Here is a 14,105-nt window from a genome sequence, read left to right on the forward strand (position 1 = left end):
CCAAGTCTTCAAAATGCCAAAGTAACTTCATTCTCTCGGAATTGCAAGTGTAGAAACAGAGGGTTCGAATGAGATCAGAGATTGCAAGAACACCTTTAATAAAAATTGTGAAATATGGAGACTCCCACAAATGTAGGTGCGAGCTATGTTGATAGTTTTGTTATCTGGTCTTGGATTTTAACACTGCCCCTTTTCACTCACTTAACTTAGAACATTGAAGTACCAATAGCAATAATTACTCCACATAAGTAAAATAAGGGTGGTATTCCTGTAACAGTAAATGTTTCACAATATCGGCATAATTTATTTCTTTCTACCCAGGTTTGGAAGGGCCGAATGGCCTACTCCGAATGACCAGATAACAAAACAAAGCTTAAATATGACAACTTTTGGCTTATAATCAGGGCAAACTGAATAACGACAGATCTGAACAGAGAAACTGTGACACAGATTGAGAGCATTTTGGGTTCAGAAAATCAATGTTCAGTTGTTTCCTGAGGCACCTTACTGTGAACCAATCCAGCAATATTGATTAAACTGTGGATGATTGTCTCTCTTGAAGTAGTCAAAAAAAATTACTGAAAGGGATTTGCTATACAAATTTAAAATTTTGTCAAGCTCATTCATGCAATTTTCAATGGCGTCTCTAAACACCAAAACAGAACTATGTTTAATGACTGTGTAAGCAGTTTTTGTTGGTGTTGGCGGAAGGATAAATATTGGCTAAAGGAATCATGGAATCCTTACAGTGCAGTCTGCACCAACTCTCTGACAGATTATCTAACCCAAGCCCTCTCCCCTACCCTATCTGCCCTAGGGCAGGGGAGAGGGCCTGGGTAAGATAATCAACCGTGGCAGGAAACCAAAGCACGCGGAGGAATCCCCCGCAGGCACAGGAAGAATGTGCAAACTCCACACAGGCAGTCACCCAAGGCTGGAATTGAACCCGGGTCCCTGGGCGCTGTGTCGGGCCACCGTGCTGCCCTGCTGTTCTTCAGTTAGCTCGAATGGATCATCTGTTTTGAAATGAGCAGGCATGCAGGACCTCTGTTTAACATCTCAGCTGGAATTCTCCGGCCGTTCATGCCTGGCTACCGCTACCATTGCCAGCGAGAATGAAGAATTTGGCGCTCAGCCAAGTCGCTGTTCACTGCAGCGGGACTGGAGAATCCCAGCCGAGGGTGAAGTCTGAGAATTCCGGCCCTCATCTGAAAGATAGAGCACCCAACAGTGCTGCATTTCCTCAATACTGCATAGAAGTATTAGCCTAAAATATGTGCTTACCTCTTGGAATGGGGCTTAGAACCACAGCTTTCTGTAAAGTAAGCAAGAGATCCCACGAAGCCAAACTAACGCTTGCATTCGTTTTAATTTTGATTTTGTAGAATTCTGAAGTGTGAAGTTTACATTTGTTTTGCAATTTATTGTGAATATTTAAGCTGAAATTTGATTTTAATGTATCATTTTACAGGGAAAAGCAGTAGAGAAGAGAAACATCTTTTTTGCTGTAAAAACCTGCAAAAAGTTCCATGAGGAAAGAAGTAAGTAGCTACTGATGTACAGTGTTTGAAGTATAGTATATTTACATTCTGAAGTACTGCAAGCCAGCTCCAGTACAGTATGCACTTCTGCCAAGCACTACATCCAGTGCCTTTGTACTTTGGGATTGTGCAGTAGCCTGGTTATTTATTTTGGGGTGATATGGCAGTAGGTTAAAATGTTGTTATATTTAATAGCTTTTTATGACTTTGCCTTTAAGTGAGAATTCTTCTAGTTTTTATAGAATCCTGCAATATAGAAGAGTGCCCTCCTCTCATCAACCCCAGCAAAAGAGCTGTCCAGTTAGTTCCGCACCTGCACTCTTTCCCCAGAACCCTACATTGCTTTCTTTTCCAGGTACATATTGAATTCCGTTTTGAAAGTTGCCATCGAACCTGTTTCCTGCACATTTTCAAGCAGCCACTAACCATTAGAAAAATATATAACACAAAATGTGAATTCTTTTCAGTTGTTCACGGGATGTGGGCATTGCTGGCTGGGCCAGCATTTATTGCCCATCCCTAATGGTGGCACAGTGGTTAGCACTACTGCCTCACAGCGCCAGGGACCCAGGTTCAATTTCCGACTTGGGCCACTATCTGTGTGGAGTTTGCACATTCTCCCCGTGTCTGTGTGGGTTTCCTCCGGGTGCTCCGTTTCCTCCCTCAGTCTAAAAATGTGCGGGTTAGGTTGATTGGCCATGCTAAATTGACCCTAGTTTTGGGGGGAATTAGCAGGGTTAATATGTGGGGCTACGGGGATAGGGTGGGATTGTTGTCGGTGCAGGCTTGATGAGCCGAATGGCTTCTTTCTGTACTGTAGGGATTCTATAATTCTAATTGTCCTTGAAAGGTTGTGAAGAGTCACATACAGACCAGACCAGGTAAGCACAGCAGATTTCCTTCCCTCAAGAACATTAGTGAACCAGAAAGGTTTTTATGATAATTGACAATGGTTTCATGGTCATTAGTCAACTTTTAATTCCAGATTATTTTATTGAATTAAAATGTCACCCTCTGCCATGGTGAAATTTGAACCCGGGTCCCAAGAGCAATACCCTGGGTATCTGGACCAGTGATAATACCACTATACCACTGCCTCCCACAAGTGTGTTAAAGACTTATAAGGTGTTCCAGATCTGTAAATTATCATTCCCGACCAAATTTCAAAGATGTTTGCATTTATTCATAATTACCATTATGTAACTATTTTAAAAAGAAAATAATAAATCTAGTCTTAATGACGCTAAATCTTGCGCATTCTGGGATAAGATTTCAATTTTTGAAAAGCGATTTATTTTCAGTGTTATAATTCTTTGAAACACGTTACAGATGATCTTTGCCGGTCTTTCTACTACATTTTAAGGCTTCTAATTAATTCAATCTAGTGCACAGTTTGTTCACTTTAGTTTATGATTCCCCTTTAAATACTTGATGTCTTTTTATTCGTTCATGAGATGTGGGTGCCGTTGGCTAGGCCAACATTTACTGCCCATCCCCAATTGGCCTTGAGAAGGTGGTGGTGAGCCATCTTCTTGAACTGTTGCAGTCCATATGCTGTGGGGACATCCACAATGCTATTCGGAAGGAAGCTCCAGAATTTTGACATAGTGACAGTGAAGGGACGGCCATATATTTCCAAGTCAAGATGATGTGTGGCTTAGAGGAAAACTAAACTGAGTTTCCTGGGGTCCCTCATTTTTAAATATTGCTGATGATTTTGTCTTATTTGATTAGATTTGAACTTCAGGCTCTATTTATCTGGCTGGAAGATGTTTTGAAAATGTTGTATATTACAATGTGGTAGCTGATAAAACAAGTGATCAGACTGAGGGACCCAAATTGTCATGCCGCCTGCCAGCCATGTGAAACGGCGGCGGACTGAATAAAAATGGCTGGCAGGACACAGATGTGGAACTCAAAGAACAAAGAAAACTACAGCACAGGAACAGGCCCTTCGGCCCTCCAAGCCTGCACCGACCTTGCTGCCTGACTGAACTAAAACCCCCTACTCTTCCGGGGACCATATCCCTCTATTCCCATCCTATTCATGTATTTGTCCAGATGCCCCTTAAAAGTCACTTTCGTGTCTGCTTCTGCTACCTCCCACCAGCATTTTCGGGCTCTGCATGTTTTATCTCCGGGGGAAAGGGGTTTGCATGTGAGTTTGGAGAGAAGTCAGAGGAGCTAGTACCTGTCATGGAAATAATTTCCATACTCTTATTGCATTGTTCCCAACACTGCAGTAAAGTACTTTGCATGTGGCAAGGAGTGGTAAACGTTAGTAACTATGCAGAGTTTTGATTCCCTTACTTGAGGAAGGATATAAATGCATTAGAGGAAATTCAGAAAAGATTCACTAGATTGATTCCAGGAACGAAGGAATTGTCCTATAAAGAGAGACTGAGCTTTAGGCCTATACTCACTGGAGTTTAGAAGAATGAGAGGAGATCTGATTGAGGTATACAATATGCTAAAGGGGATTGATAGGGCAGATGTTGAGCAGATCTTTCCCTTTGTTGGACCATCTAGAGCAAGAGGCCTTAGTTTTAGGCGAAGTAGTGGCAGATTTAAAACAGAAATGAGGAAAAATCACGTCCCTCAAAGGGTCATGAATCTGTGGAATTTTCTACTCCAGAGTCCAGTGGATGCCAGAACACTAAACAAACTTAAGGAGAAGATCGATAGGTTTTTAATTAGTAGCAGGATGAAGGGTTATGGAGCAGGCAGGAAGATGGAGATGAGGCTAAAATGAGATCACCCATGATCATATTGAATAGCGGAGCAGGCTCAAGGGGCTAAATTGCCCACTCCTGCTTCTAGGCCACACCTGGAGTATTGTGCACAGTTTTGAGGAAAGATGCAGTGGCATTGGAGACAGTTCAGCAGAGGAGGGTCACTAGATTGATTCCAGAGATGAGGGGTTTGTGGTATGAAGAGAGATTGAACAGTTTAGGCCTATACTCTCTGGAATTTAGAAGAATGAGGGGAGATCAAATTGAGATATACAAGATGATAAAAGGTATGGATAAGGTAGACGTGGAGCAGATGCCTCCTCTTGTGGGACATTCTAGGATGAGAGGTCATAGTCTCAGGATAAGGGGTAGCAAATTTAAAACAGGGTTGAGGAGAAACTACTTCTCCCAAAGGGTTGTGAATCTGTGGAATTCACTACCCCAAATTGCATTGGATGCTGGTAAATTTAAGGAGGAGTTAGACAGATTTTTAATTGGTAATGGGTTGAAGGGTTATGGGGAGAAGGCAGGAAAATGGGGATGAGGAGCATATCGGCCATGATTGAATGGTGGAGTGGAACTCGATGGGCCGAATGGCCTAATTCTGCTCCTATATCTGATGAACTTATTATGTTAAGTTCAGGAGCTGGGTTGTAAGATTAACTGTATTTAGTAGCCTTCTGGAAATGTAACCGAATGATGCTGTTGATCATTTTACTTTCATGTATATATTCAACTTTCCATTACACCATTTCTAAGCATTCTATTCCATTATCTTGCAGTACCCATTGTCAAAAAAACCTGGGAAAAGCAAGCAACTCTAATTGAATACTATAGTGATTATGCAGATAGTTCCATTCCAACCCAGTACTTAGGAATACCCAACACTGAAAGAGGTGAGTTGCTGAACAGATAATTGTGTTGATAATTGCGACGATACAGTGCCTTTAAGGAATGTATTTTAATCATGTTCCTTTGCAGGTTTTGTCAGCACCATGTTGTCTGTAACTGGACTCCTTTATTGCTGCTGAGGCAATATCAATGACCTCATGTTTGTTTTTAATCTGGACTAATGCAGTGTCCTGTGGTTTTATGGCCCTTCGGGGATTGCTGAGTGGAGCTTGATTTGGGGATAATTGACAGGTCAGGTGATATGCCTGGGGACAGTTTTTTCATAGACAAGTCCAGTTTTTTGTTTCGCTTTTCAATAGTAGCCTGAAGTGGGGAGAAGCAACAGTGCTTTTCCCTCCCTCTGAAGTTGGAGTTTTAGTTTCATTCCTCAGTTGCTGCTGGAAGCTGGTGGAAGAAAGCGGTGTCTCTGTCTCTCTCCAGAGGCATGCTGAAAGGTCCAGGACAGGGAAGCCTCAGAGATCTGTTCCAAAATTCGAAGGAACAATTCACAGCAGGTGTTAAAAAAGTGAAAACCCAGCATCACGTGAGCATACTTGCTTTTTGGGCCAAGTCTAGAGAAGGGTGTATGTCTGTGGGATGGTGTTTGACTTGGAACAACATAGATAGCTATACAGTGTCATGTTTGAATTTTCTAATTGGTAAAAGTTATGCTAATCCTATTTATTATATTTTAACTGTGTTGTAAATAAACTTTGCTTGATAAAAGTTTCCTAGTGGGTCACTTGAATTATACCTGGAGTGAAACAACTTATGCTCACCTGTGCCAAAATCAAATGTAAAACTTAGGGTCTAGACTACATGAAACACATTGGAGCTTCTGGCCTGGATCTTAACGTAATACACAGCTTACCTTTTGAGGTTCCACAATCAGTATTTTTAAGTATACTTTTTTTTAAATTTGATTTATTATTGTCACATTTATTAACAGACAGTGAAAAGTATTGTTTCTTACATGCTGTACAGACAAAGCATACCGTTCATAGAGAAGGAGACGAGAGAGTGCAGAATGTAGTGTTACAGTCATAGCTAGGGTGTAGAGAAAGATCAAGTTAATGCAGGTAAGTCCATTCAAAAGTCTGACAGCAACAGGGAAGAAGCTGTCCTTGAGTCGGTTGGTACGTGACCTCAGACTTTTGTATCTTTTTCCCGAAGGAAGAAGGTGGAAGAGAGAATGTCCGGGGTGCGTGGGGTCCTTAATTATGCTGGCTACTTTGCCGAGGCAGCGGGAAGTGTAGACAGAGTCAATGGATGGGAACCTGGTTTGCGTGATGGATTGGGCTACATTCACGACCTTTTGTAGTTCCTTGCAGTCTTGGGCAGAGCAGGAGCCATACCAAGCTGTGATACAACCAGAAAGAATGCTCTCTATGGTGCATCTGTAAAAGGTGATGAGAATCGTAGCTGACATGCCAAATTTCCTTAGTCTTCTGAGAAAGTAGAGGCGTTGGTGGGCTTTCTTAACCATAGTGTCAGCATGGAGGGACCAGGACAGGGTGTTGGTGATCTGGACACCTAAAAACTTGAAGCTCTCGACCCTTTCTACTTTGTCCCCATTGAAGTAGACAGGGGCATGTTCTCCTTTACGCTTCCTGAAGTCAATGACAATCTCCTTTGTTTTGTTGACATTGAGGGAGAGATTATTGTTGCTGCACCAGTTCACCAGATTCTCTCTCTCATTCCTGTACTCTGTCTCATCATTATTTGAGATCCAACCCACTACGGTGGTGTCGTCAGCAAACTTGAAAATTGAATTGCAGGGGAATTTGACCGCACAGTCATAGGTGTATAAGGAGTATAGTAGGGGGCTGAGAACACAGCCTTGTGGGGCACCAGTGTTGAGGATGATCATGGAGGAGGTGTTGTTGCCTATCCTTACTGATTGTGGTCTGTGAATTAGGAAGTTCAGGATCCAGTCGCAGAGGGAGGTGCCGAAGCCCATGCCATGGAGTTTGGAGATGAGTTTTGTGGGAATAATAGTGTTGAAGGCTGAGCTGTAGTCAATAAATAGGAGTCTGACATAGGTGTCCTTGTTATCTAGGTGTTCCAGGGTTGAGTGCAGGGCCAGGGAGATAGCGTCTGCTGTGGTATACGGTGAAGGTTTTCATCGTTTGGTCCTTTTCAATTTGTTAATGGTCAGAAAGTGTTGAAATTTCCCTGTGTGAGGGCAGCTCAATCCCACCCCAGCCAGTCCAATCTTTCCTCATAGCTGCAATTTTCCAGTCCTGGCAACATTCCTTGTAAATCCCCTCCGTAACGTTTCTCATGCAATTGCATCTTTTGTGCAGTGAGATGACCAGAACTGCATACAGAACTCAAATTGTGGCCTAAATCGTGTTTTATATAGTTCCAGCAAAATCTCCCTGCTCTTATATCAGGCAATTCTGGATTTGGTGATGTGTAATTAGGCAGACGTGATTAGGGAACTTAAGGTGAAGGAACCCTTAGGGAGCAGTGACCACAATATGATAGAATTTACCCTGCAGTTTGAGAGGGGGAAGCTGGAATCAGCTGTAACAGGTATTACAATTAAATAAAGATAACTACAAAGACATGAGGGAGGAGCTGGCCAGAGTTGATTGGAAAGGGAGCCGAGCAGGGAAGACAGTGGGACAGCAATGGCAGGAGTTTTTGAGAGTTATTTGGGAGGCACAACAGAAATTCATCCCAAGGAGGAGGAAACATGCTGAGGGGAGGACGAGGCATCCATGGCTGACGAGGGAAGTCAGGGACAGCATAAAATCAAAAGAAAAAGCATACAAAGTGGCGAGGATTAGTGGGAAGCCAGAGGATTGGGAAGCCTTTAAAAGCGAGCAGAGGACAACTAAAAAAGCAATAAGGGGGGAGAAGATGAAATATGAGTGTAAGCTAGCTAGTAATATAAAAGAAGACAGGAAGAGCTTTTTTCAATATATAAAAGGTAAGAGAGAGGCAAAAATAGCCATTGGACCACTGCAAATTGAGGCTGGAGAAATAATAATAGGAAACAAAGCAATGACAGAGGAACTGAATAGTTTACATCAGTCTTCACGGTGGAAGACACCAGTGGGACGCCAGAGCTCCAGGAGAGTCAGGGGGCACAGGTGAGTGTAGTGGCCATCACTAAGGAGAAGGTTCTGGGGAAACTGAAAAGTCTGAAGGTGGATAAATAACCTGGACCGGATGGACTACACCCCAGGGTTCTAAAAGAGACAGGTGAAGAAATTATGGAGGCATGGATGGTGATCTTTCAGGAATCACTGGAGGCAGGGAGGGTTTGTGAACAGAATTCCCACTCACCTGAAGAAGGGGCTTGGGGCTCCGAAAGCTTGTGTGGCTTTTGCTACCAAATAAACCTGTTGGACTTTAACCTGGTGTTGTTAAACTTCTTACTGTGTTTACCCCAGTCCAACACCGGCATCTCCACACCATGGCAGGGAGGGTACCAGAGGACTGGAAAGTAGCTAATGTAACACCGCTGTTTAAGAAGGGAGAGAGGTAGCAGATGGGAAATTATAGGCCGGTTAGCCTGACTTCAGTCATTGGCAAGATTTTAGAGTCCTTTTTTAAAGATGAGCTCGCAGAGTACTTGGAAGTGCATGATAAAGTAGGACTGAGTCAGCACAGCTTTGTCAAGGGGAGGTCATGTCTGACAAATCTGTTAGAGTTCTTTGAGGAAGTAATCTCCATCTCATGATTTATTTAGATTTCCAGAAGGTTTTTAACAAGGTGCCGCATAGGAGAATGTTAAATAAGTTAAGTGCCCATGGTGTTAAGGGTAAGATTCTGGCATGGATAGAGGATTGACTGACTGGCAGAAGGCAGAGAGTGGGGATAAAGGGGTCTTTTTCAGGATGGCAGCCAGTGACTAGTGGTGTGCCTCAGGGGTCAGTGCTGAGACCACAACTTTTCACAATATACATTAACGATTTGGGGGAAGGAACTGAAAGCACTGTTGCTAAGTTTGCAGATGATACAAAGATACGTAGAGGGACAGGTAGTATTGAGGAAGCAGGGGGGGCTGCAGAAGGACTTGGACAGGTTAGGAGAATGGGCAAAGAAGTGGCTGATGGAATACAATGTGGAAAAGTGTGAGGTTATGTACTTTGGAAGGAGGAATTGAGGCATAGACTATTTTCTAAATGGGAAAATGCTGAGGAAAGGGACTTGAGAGTCATTGTTCAAGATTCTCTTAAGGTTGATGTGCAGGTTCAGTTGGCAGTTAGGAAGGGAAATGCAATGTTAGCATTCATGTTGAGAGGGTTAGAATACAAGAGCAGGGATGTACTTCTGAGGCTGTATAAGGCTCTGGTCAGACCCCATTTGGAGTATTGTGAGCAGTTTTGGGCCCCATATCTAAGGAAGGATGTGCTGGCCTTGGAAAGGGTCCAGAGGAGGTTCACAAGAATGATCCCTGGAATGAAGAGCTTGTCGTATGAGGAACGGTTGAGGACTCTGGGTCTGTACTCGTTGGAGTTTAGAAGGATGAGGGGGGATATTACTGAAACTTACAGGATACTGCGAGGCCTGGATAGAGTGGACATGGTGAGGATGTTTCCATGAGTAGGAAAAACTAGAACCAGAGGGCATAACCTCAGTCTAAAGGGACAATCCTTTAAAACAGAGATGAAGAGGAATTTCTTCAGCCAGAGAATAGTGAATCTGTGGAACTGTTTGCCGCAGAAGGCTGTGGAGGCCAGGTCATTGAGTGTCTTTAAGACGGAGATAGGTAGGTCCTTGATTAATAAGGGGGCCAGGGGTTATGGGGAAAAGGCAGGAGAATGGGGATGAGAAAATATCAGCCATGATTGAATGGCGGAGCAGACTCGATGGGCCAAGTGGCCTCATTCTGCTCCAGTGTCTAATGGTCTTATATTCTGTACCTTGGCAAATAAATGAAGGGAGAACCCGGAGGAAACCCACACAGACACGGGGAGAATGTGCAAACTCCACAACTCCACACAGACAATGACTCTAGCCGAGAAATGGAACCCGGGTCCCTGGCGCTGTGAGGCAGCAATGCTAACCACTGTGCCATCGTGCCGCCCCTTTGTGTCTCCTTTGTCTTGTTTCACCGTTCCAAATGTATCACCTCACACTTCTGCAGGTTGAATTCCATTTGTCATATCTAACTCGATAGATAATGAGACAACTACAGACGGTGCAGATTAAGACCATAAAATCATAAGACATTGGAGCAGAATTAGGCCACTCGGCCCATCGAGTCTGCTGCGCCATTCAATCATGGCTGATATTTTTCTCATCCTCATTCTCCTGCCTTTTCCCCATAACCCCAAACCCCTTATTAATCAAGAACCTATCTATCTCTGTTTTAGAGACACTCAATGATCTGGCCTCCACAGCCTATTGCGGCAAAAAGTTGCACAGATTCAACACTCTCCAGCTGAAGAAATTCCTCCTCATCTCTGTTTTAAAGGATCCTCCCTATAGCCTGAGGTTGTGCCCTCTGGTTCTAGTTTTTCCTACTAGTGGAAACATCCTCCACGTCCACTCTATCCAGGCCTTGCAGATTGAGATGATTGACAAATGAACCAGAAGAGAAATTGGATCATTTTGTTTTGCACTGTGAGCTTTGGGATCCGGAATGTTTTATCTGTAAGGGTGCTGAAAACAGATCCAATTGCAGCTTTCAAAAGGGTGCTAGATACATGTTGGAAGGGAAAATATATGCAGTGCTATGAGGAAAGACCAGGGAAGTGGTACTGACGTTTAACTCTTTCAAAAAGCCATCTCCGGTACGATGGACTGAATGGCCTCCTTCTGTAATGTATCATTCTCTGATTCTATTCCAAGGGAAGAATCCATTAATACATTTTATAAACTAACAATACCACTTAATTGCATGGTGCTTGTAAGGAAGTATATTGACGACCAGCATTTTTGATATAGTTAGGAACATAAAATGATCGAATTCCTGCAGTGCAGAAAGATTGCTGACAACCACCTGATTTCGGGGTCAGAGTAGTTTATCTTCGTCCTTTGGGTTTCTACTGGTCAACTAGAGGGGTCATCAAGAAAGAATGATATCGCTTTGAAAGAATTTCTATTTATATCGGCCCTAATCTCCATCTCAGAACATTTCAAAGTGGTTGACGCGCATATTTGAAATGAAGTCACTGTTATTATGGAGGCAAACACACCCGAACCCTAACCCTAACCAGTCCAAGTTTTCCAAATGATTCTTTTAAACAATGCTTCCACTGCACTTTTAACAACAAACCTGGTATCCAGGTTTTACCACTTCCCCTTTAGGATTTATTTGCCTTGGCTTTTATACAAACTGTTTACAGTTGTTTTAACTATTGATTCCCAGACTCTATTAAGATGGTATCAAATTTTTGATTTACCTCTGGAGTCTGCTTTCCCACTTTAAAACTAATTACCATAACTGTCTCGTTAACTCAGAACACTTTGTTTACTTCTCCCCTTGAATTCTCCTGAACAATATCTTGGTCTCTGTTCTCTTCAGTCTTCTTCAGAGATTCTTTCTGTCCTAATTCCCTGGTTATCTGGACTGTATTTGCTTCTCTGGGAAGCCTGCGTTTTGTAGCTCCCTTGTACTATCCAGTCTTTCTCTAGCAAAGTTGAGAAATGTTCACTTCCCCATGTCTTGTCTCTAACTGCAAACAAATTCAGTTAGAAACTAAAACTTTAAAAATCCTGCCTACTTTAAAAGGCCCTGGTTGCTCGGCAACCACTGCTACTACTGCCAACCAACTTATACTTCATTCCGTAACCCTCTCTAAGCACAATAAAAACACAGTTGGAATTGAAACCAACCCCCACACATACAAACACCTTTGTCCAACATGAATCTAACTATTGGTTTTACCTCCAGACACAGAAACAGTAAAATAAAATCAGGTTAAAATTCTACCTTATTTCTAATGTTTACCAGTGTAAATATAAATTCCTTGAAATTATCGTTGTTTTTCGAACGCCTGTTCATCTTTTACATTTCGCAGTCGTCACTACTGAACTAAATATAGAAATTAAGTCACAGTACATTCCTGTAATGAATCAACCAATGATTCACATTGATCAACAGCACAAATGGAAGGGCTTAATTATATATACAAAAGCTCCCACGTTATTTTCAAACTTTGCAAGGTAGGCCATTATCATTACTCAGGCCATTATTGGGAATTGCAGGCAATTTTTCAAAATTCAATTTGCAGATGTATATTTATGCATTGCTTTCAGTAATTGACCTAACAGAAAACCGTTTTTAATTAAACTAAATGGGAATTTTCATTGATTTGTTCACAAGTGAAGTAGAACGCTTTGTTCCAAACATAAAAGCCTAGAATTTGCTTATGCCATGTGCCGATATTTATGCAGACCTTGCCGTTGGCACCTTTCGGTGATATTTGATGTGGAGCACATTTGCATAAGTCAAAATGTACAAAAGTGCTGTAAAGCAAACACAAACTTCAGCCTGGCGAAACATCTAGACAAAGCCATCTTTTTATCTCCCTCTGCGTCTTATTGATATTATTGTAGGAATGTGGACTTGATATCAAATCCCAGAGTAAGAAAATTCTTGTTGAGGAACGACCATATTGGCAAAAGAATAACTACTAATTTAGCATGCATATAACAAGGTATGGGATAATAAACATTGGGACTTAACTTTTTATCAGTCGAGGCATTGCACGATACACAAGTTCAGCACATGTTGGTTTGTCTTGACTGTCGATCCTGGGACTTCCAGTGTCTTCTCTTTTGTTTCCTTAAACTTGGTCTCTCAAATCACAATGTCCTTCAACTTTTTAGCTGAGGTAACTTAACTCTAATGCAGCTTTAAGACTTACAGCTTCCAGTCCACCTTAACGACTAAGCTTCCATTCCACCTTAACTGCTGAAGCTGCACATTTCACGGCTGCCTGCTAAATGTCCTCTCTCTCCCTCTTTTTTTTCTCCCTGTGCCTCTCTCTCTCACTCTCCCACTTCCACTCTCTCTCTGCTGAAAAACACTTTCTAATAAAGACTGGGGGTGCGATCTTACCTGCCGTTCAAACCATGCTCCTGCTGCATTGAGGTTGGAGAATTTTGCGGCCAGCCAAATCTCCATTCACTGCAGCGGAATGGGAAAATCCCGCCGGCGTGGACGGTGATAGCCTGTGACTTTACCAAAATGATTAATGTCCTCTGCGGAAGGAAATCTGCCGTCCTTAACTGATCTGGACTACATGGGATTCCAGATCCACAGCAACGTAGAGGACTCTTAAATGCTCTCTGAAATGGCCTGTGAAGCCACTCAGTTATATCAACCCACCAAAAAGACTCAATGAAATGAAACCAGATGGACTAACTGGCATTGACCTAGACACTGGAAACAACATCGGCAAAACCCAGCTCTGTCGACCTGGCAGAGGCCTCCTTACTAACACCTGGGGGCTAGTGCCAAAATTGGGAGAGCTGTCTCACAGACTAGCCAAGCAAGAAGCTGACATAGTCATACTCATGGAATCATGGCTTACAGATTATGCCCCAGACAGCACCATCACCATTCCTGGGTATGACCTGTCCCCTTTCCACCAGTGGGATCTTCCGATCTTGCTGAAGGTGACCCCCTCACAGCAGATTCCTTAGCGGCACAGATGGCCATTGACTTCAGCAGTACCGGAAAATTCCCCTGGCGGCTAATGTGAGCCGCCTCTGCCGTCTTCTCAATTACTTCCTGCACCTAATTACTTGAGTACATAGATACTATCTTTTTGTGACTCATGCCCTCTGGGCCTCAGAATTCTGCAGTTGTCTCCACTTAATTAATGCTCTTTTTAATTCTTCCAGCCAAAGTGAACGACTTACATTTTCCCACATTGTACTCCATCTGTCTTGTGGCAATTTGTGTCCAAGCCTCTAAGTTACATAAAGCATCTTCACCATCATATTTTAGCGAGCAGGGAAAAGCTTGCAA

General features: G+C 42.8%; 1 protein-coding gene across 1 annotated transcript in view; it reads left to right on the plus strand.

Moving 5' to 3' along the window:
* Positions 1-14,105, plus strand: part of b3glcta (beta 3-glucosyltransferase a) — a 154,050-nt gene that overhangs the window by 93,016 nt on the left and 46,929 nt on the right. Inside the window, exons 10-11 of the mRNA XM_078222853.1 lie at positions 1,472-1,541; positions 5,056-5,169. Coding sequence (XP_078078979.1) covers positions 1,472-1,541; positions 5,056-5,169 — 184 coding nt within the window. The remainder of the gene's footprint in view (positions 1-1,471; positions 1,542-5,055; positions 5,170-14,105) is intronic.

The sequence above is a fragment of the Mustelus asterias genome, chromosome 10 (assembly GCF_964213995.1).
Source record: "Mustelus asterias chromosome 10, sMusAst1.hap1.1, whole genome shotgun sequence".
NCBI lineage: Eukaryota > Metazoa > Chordata > Chondrichthyes > Carcharhiniformes > Triakidae > Mustelus > Mustelus asterias.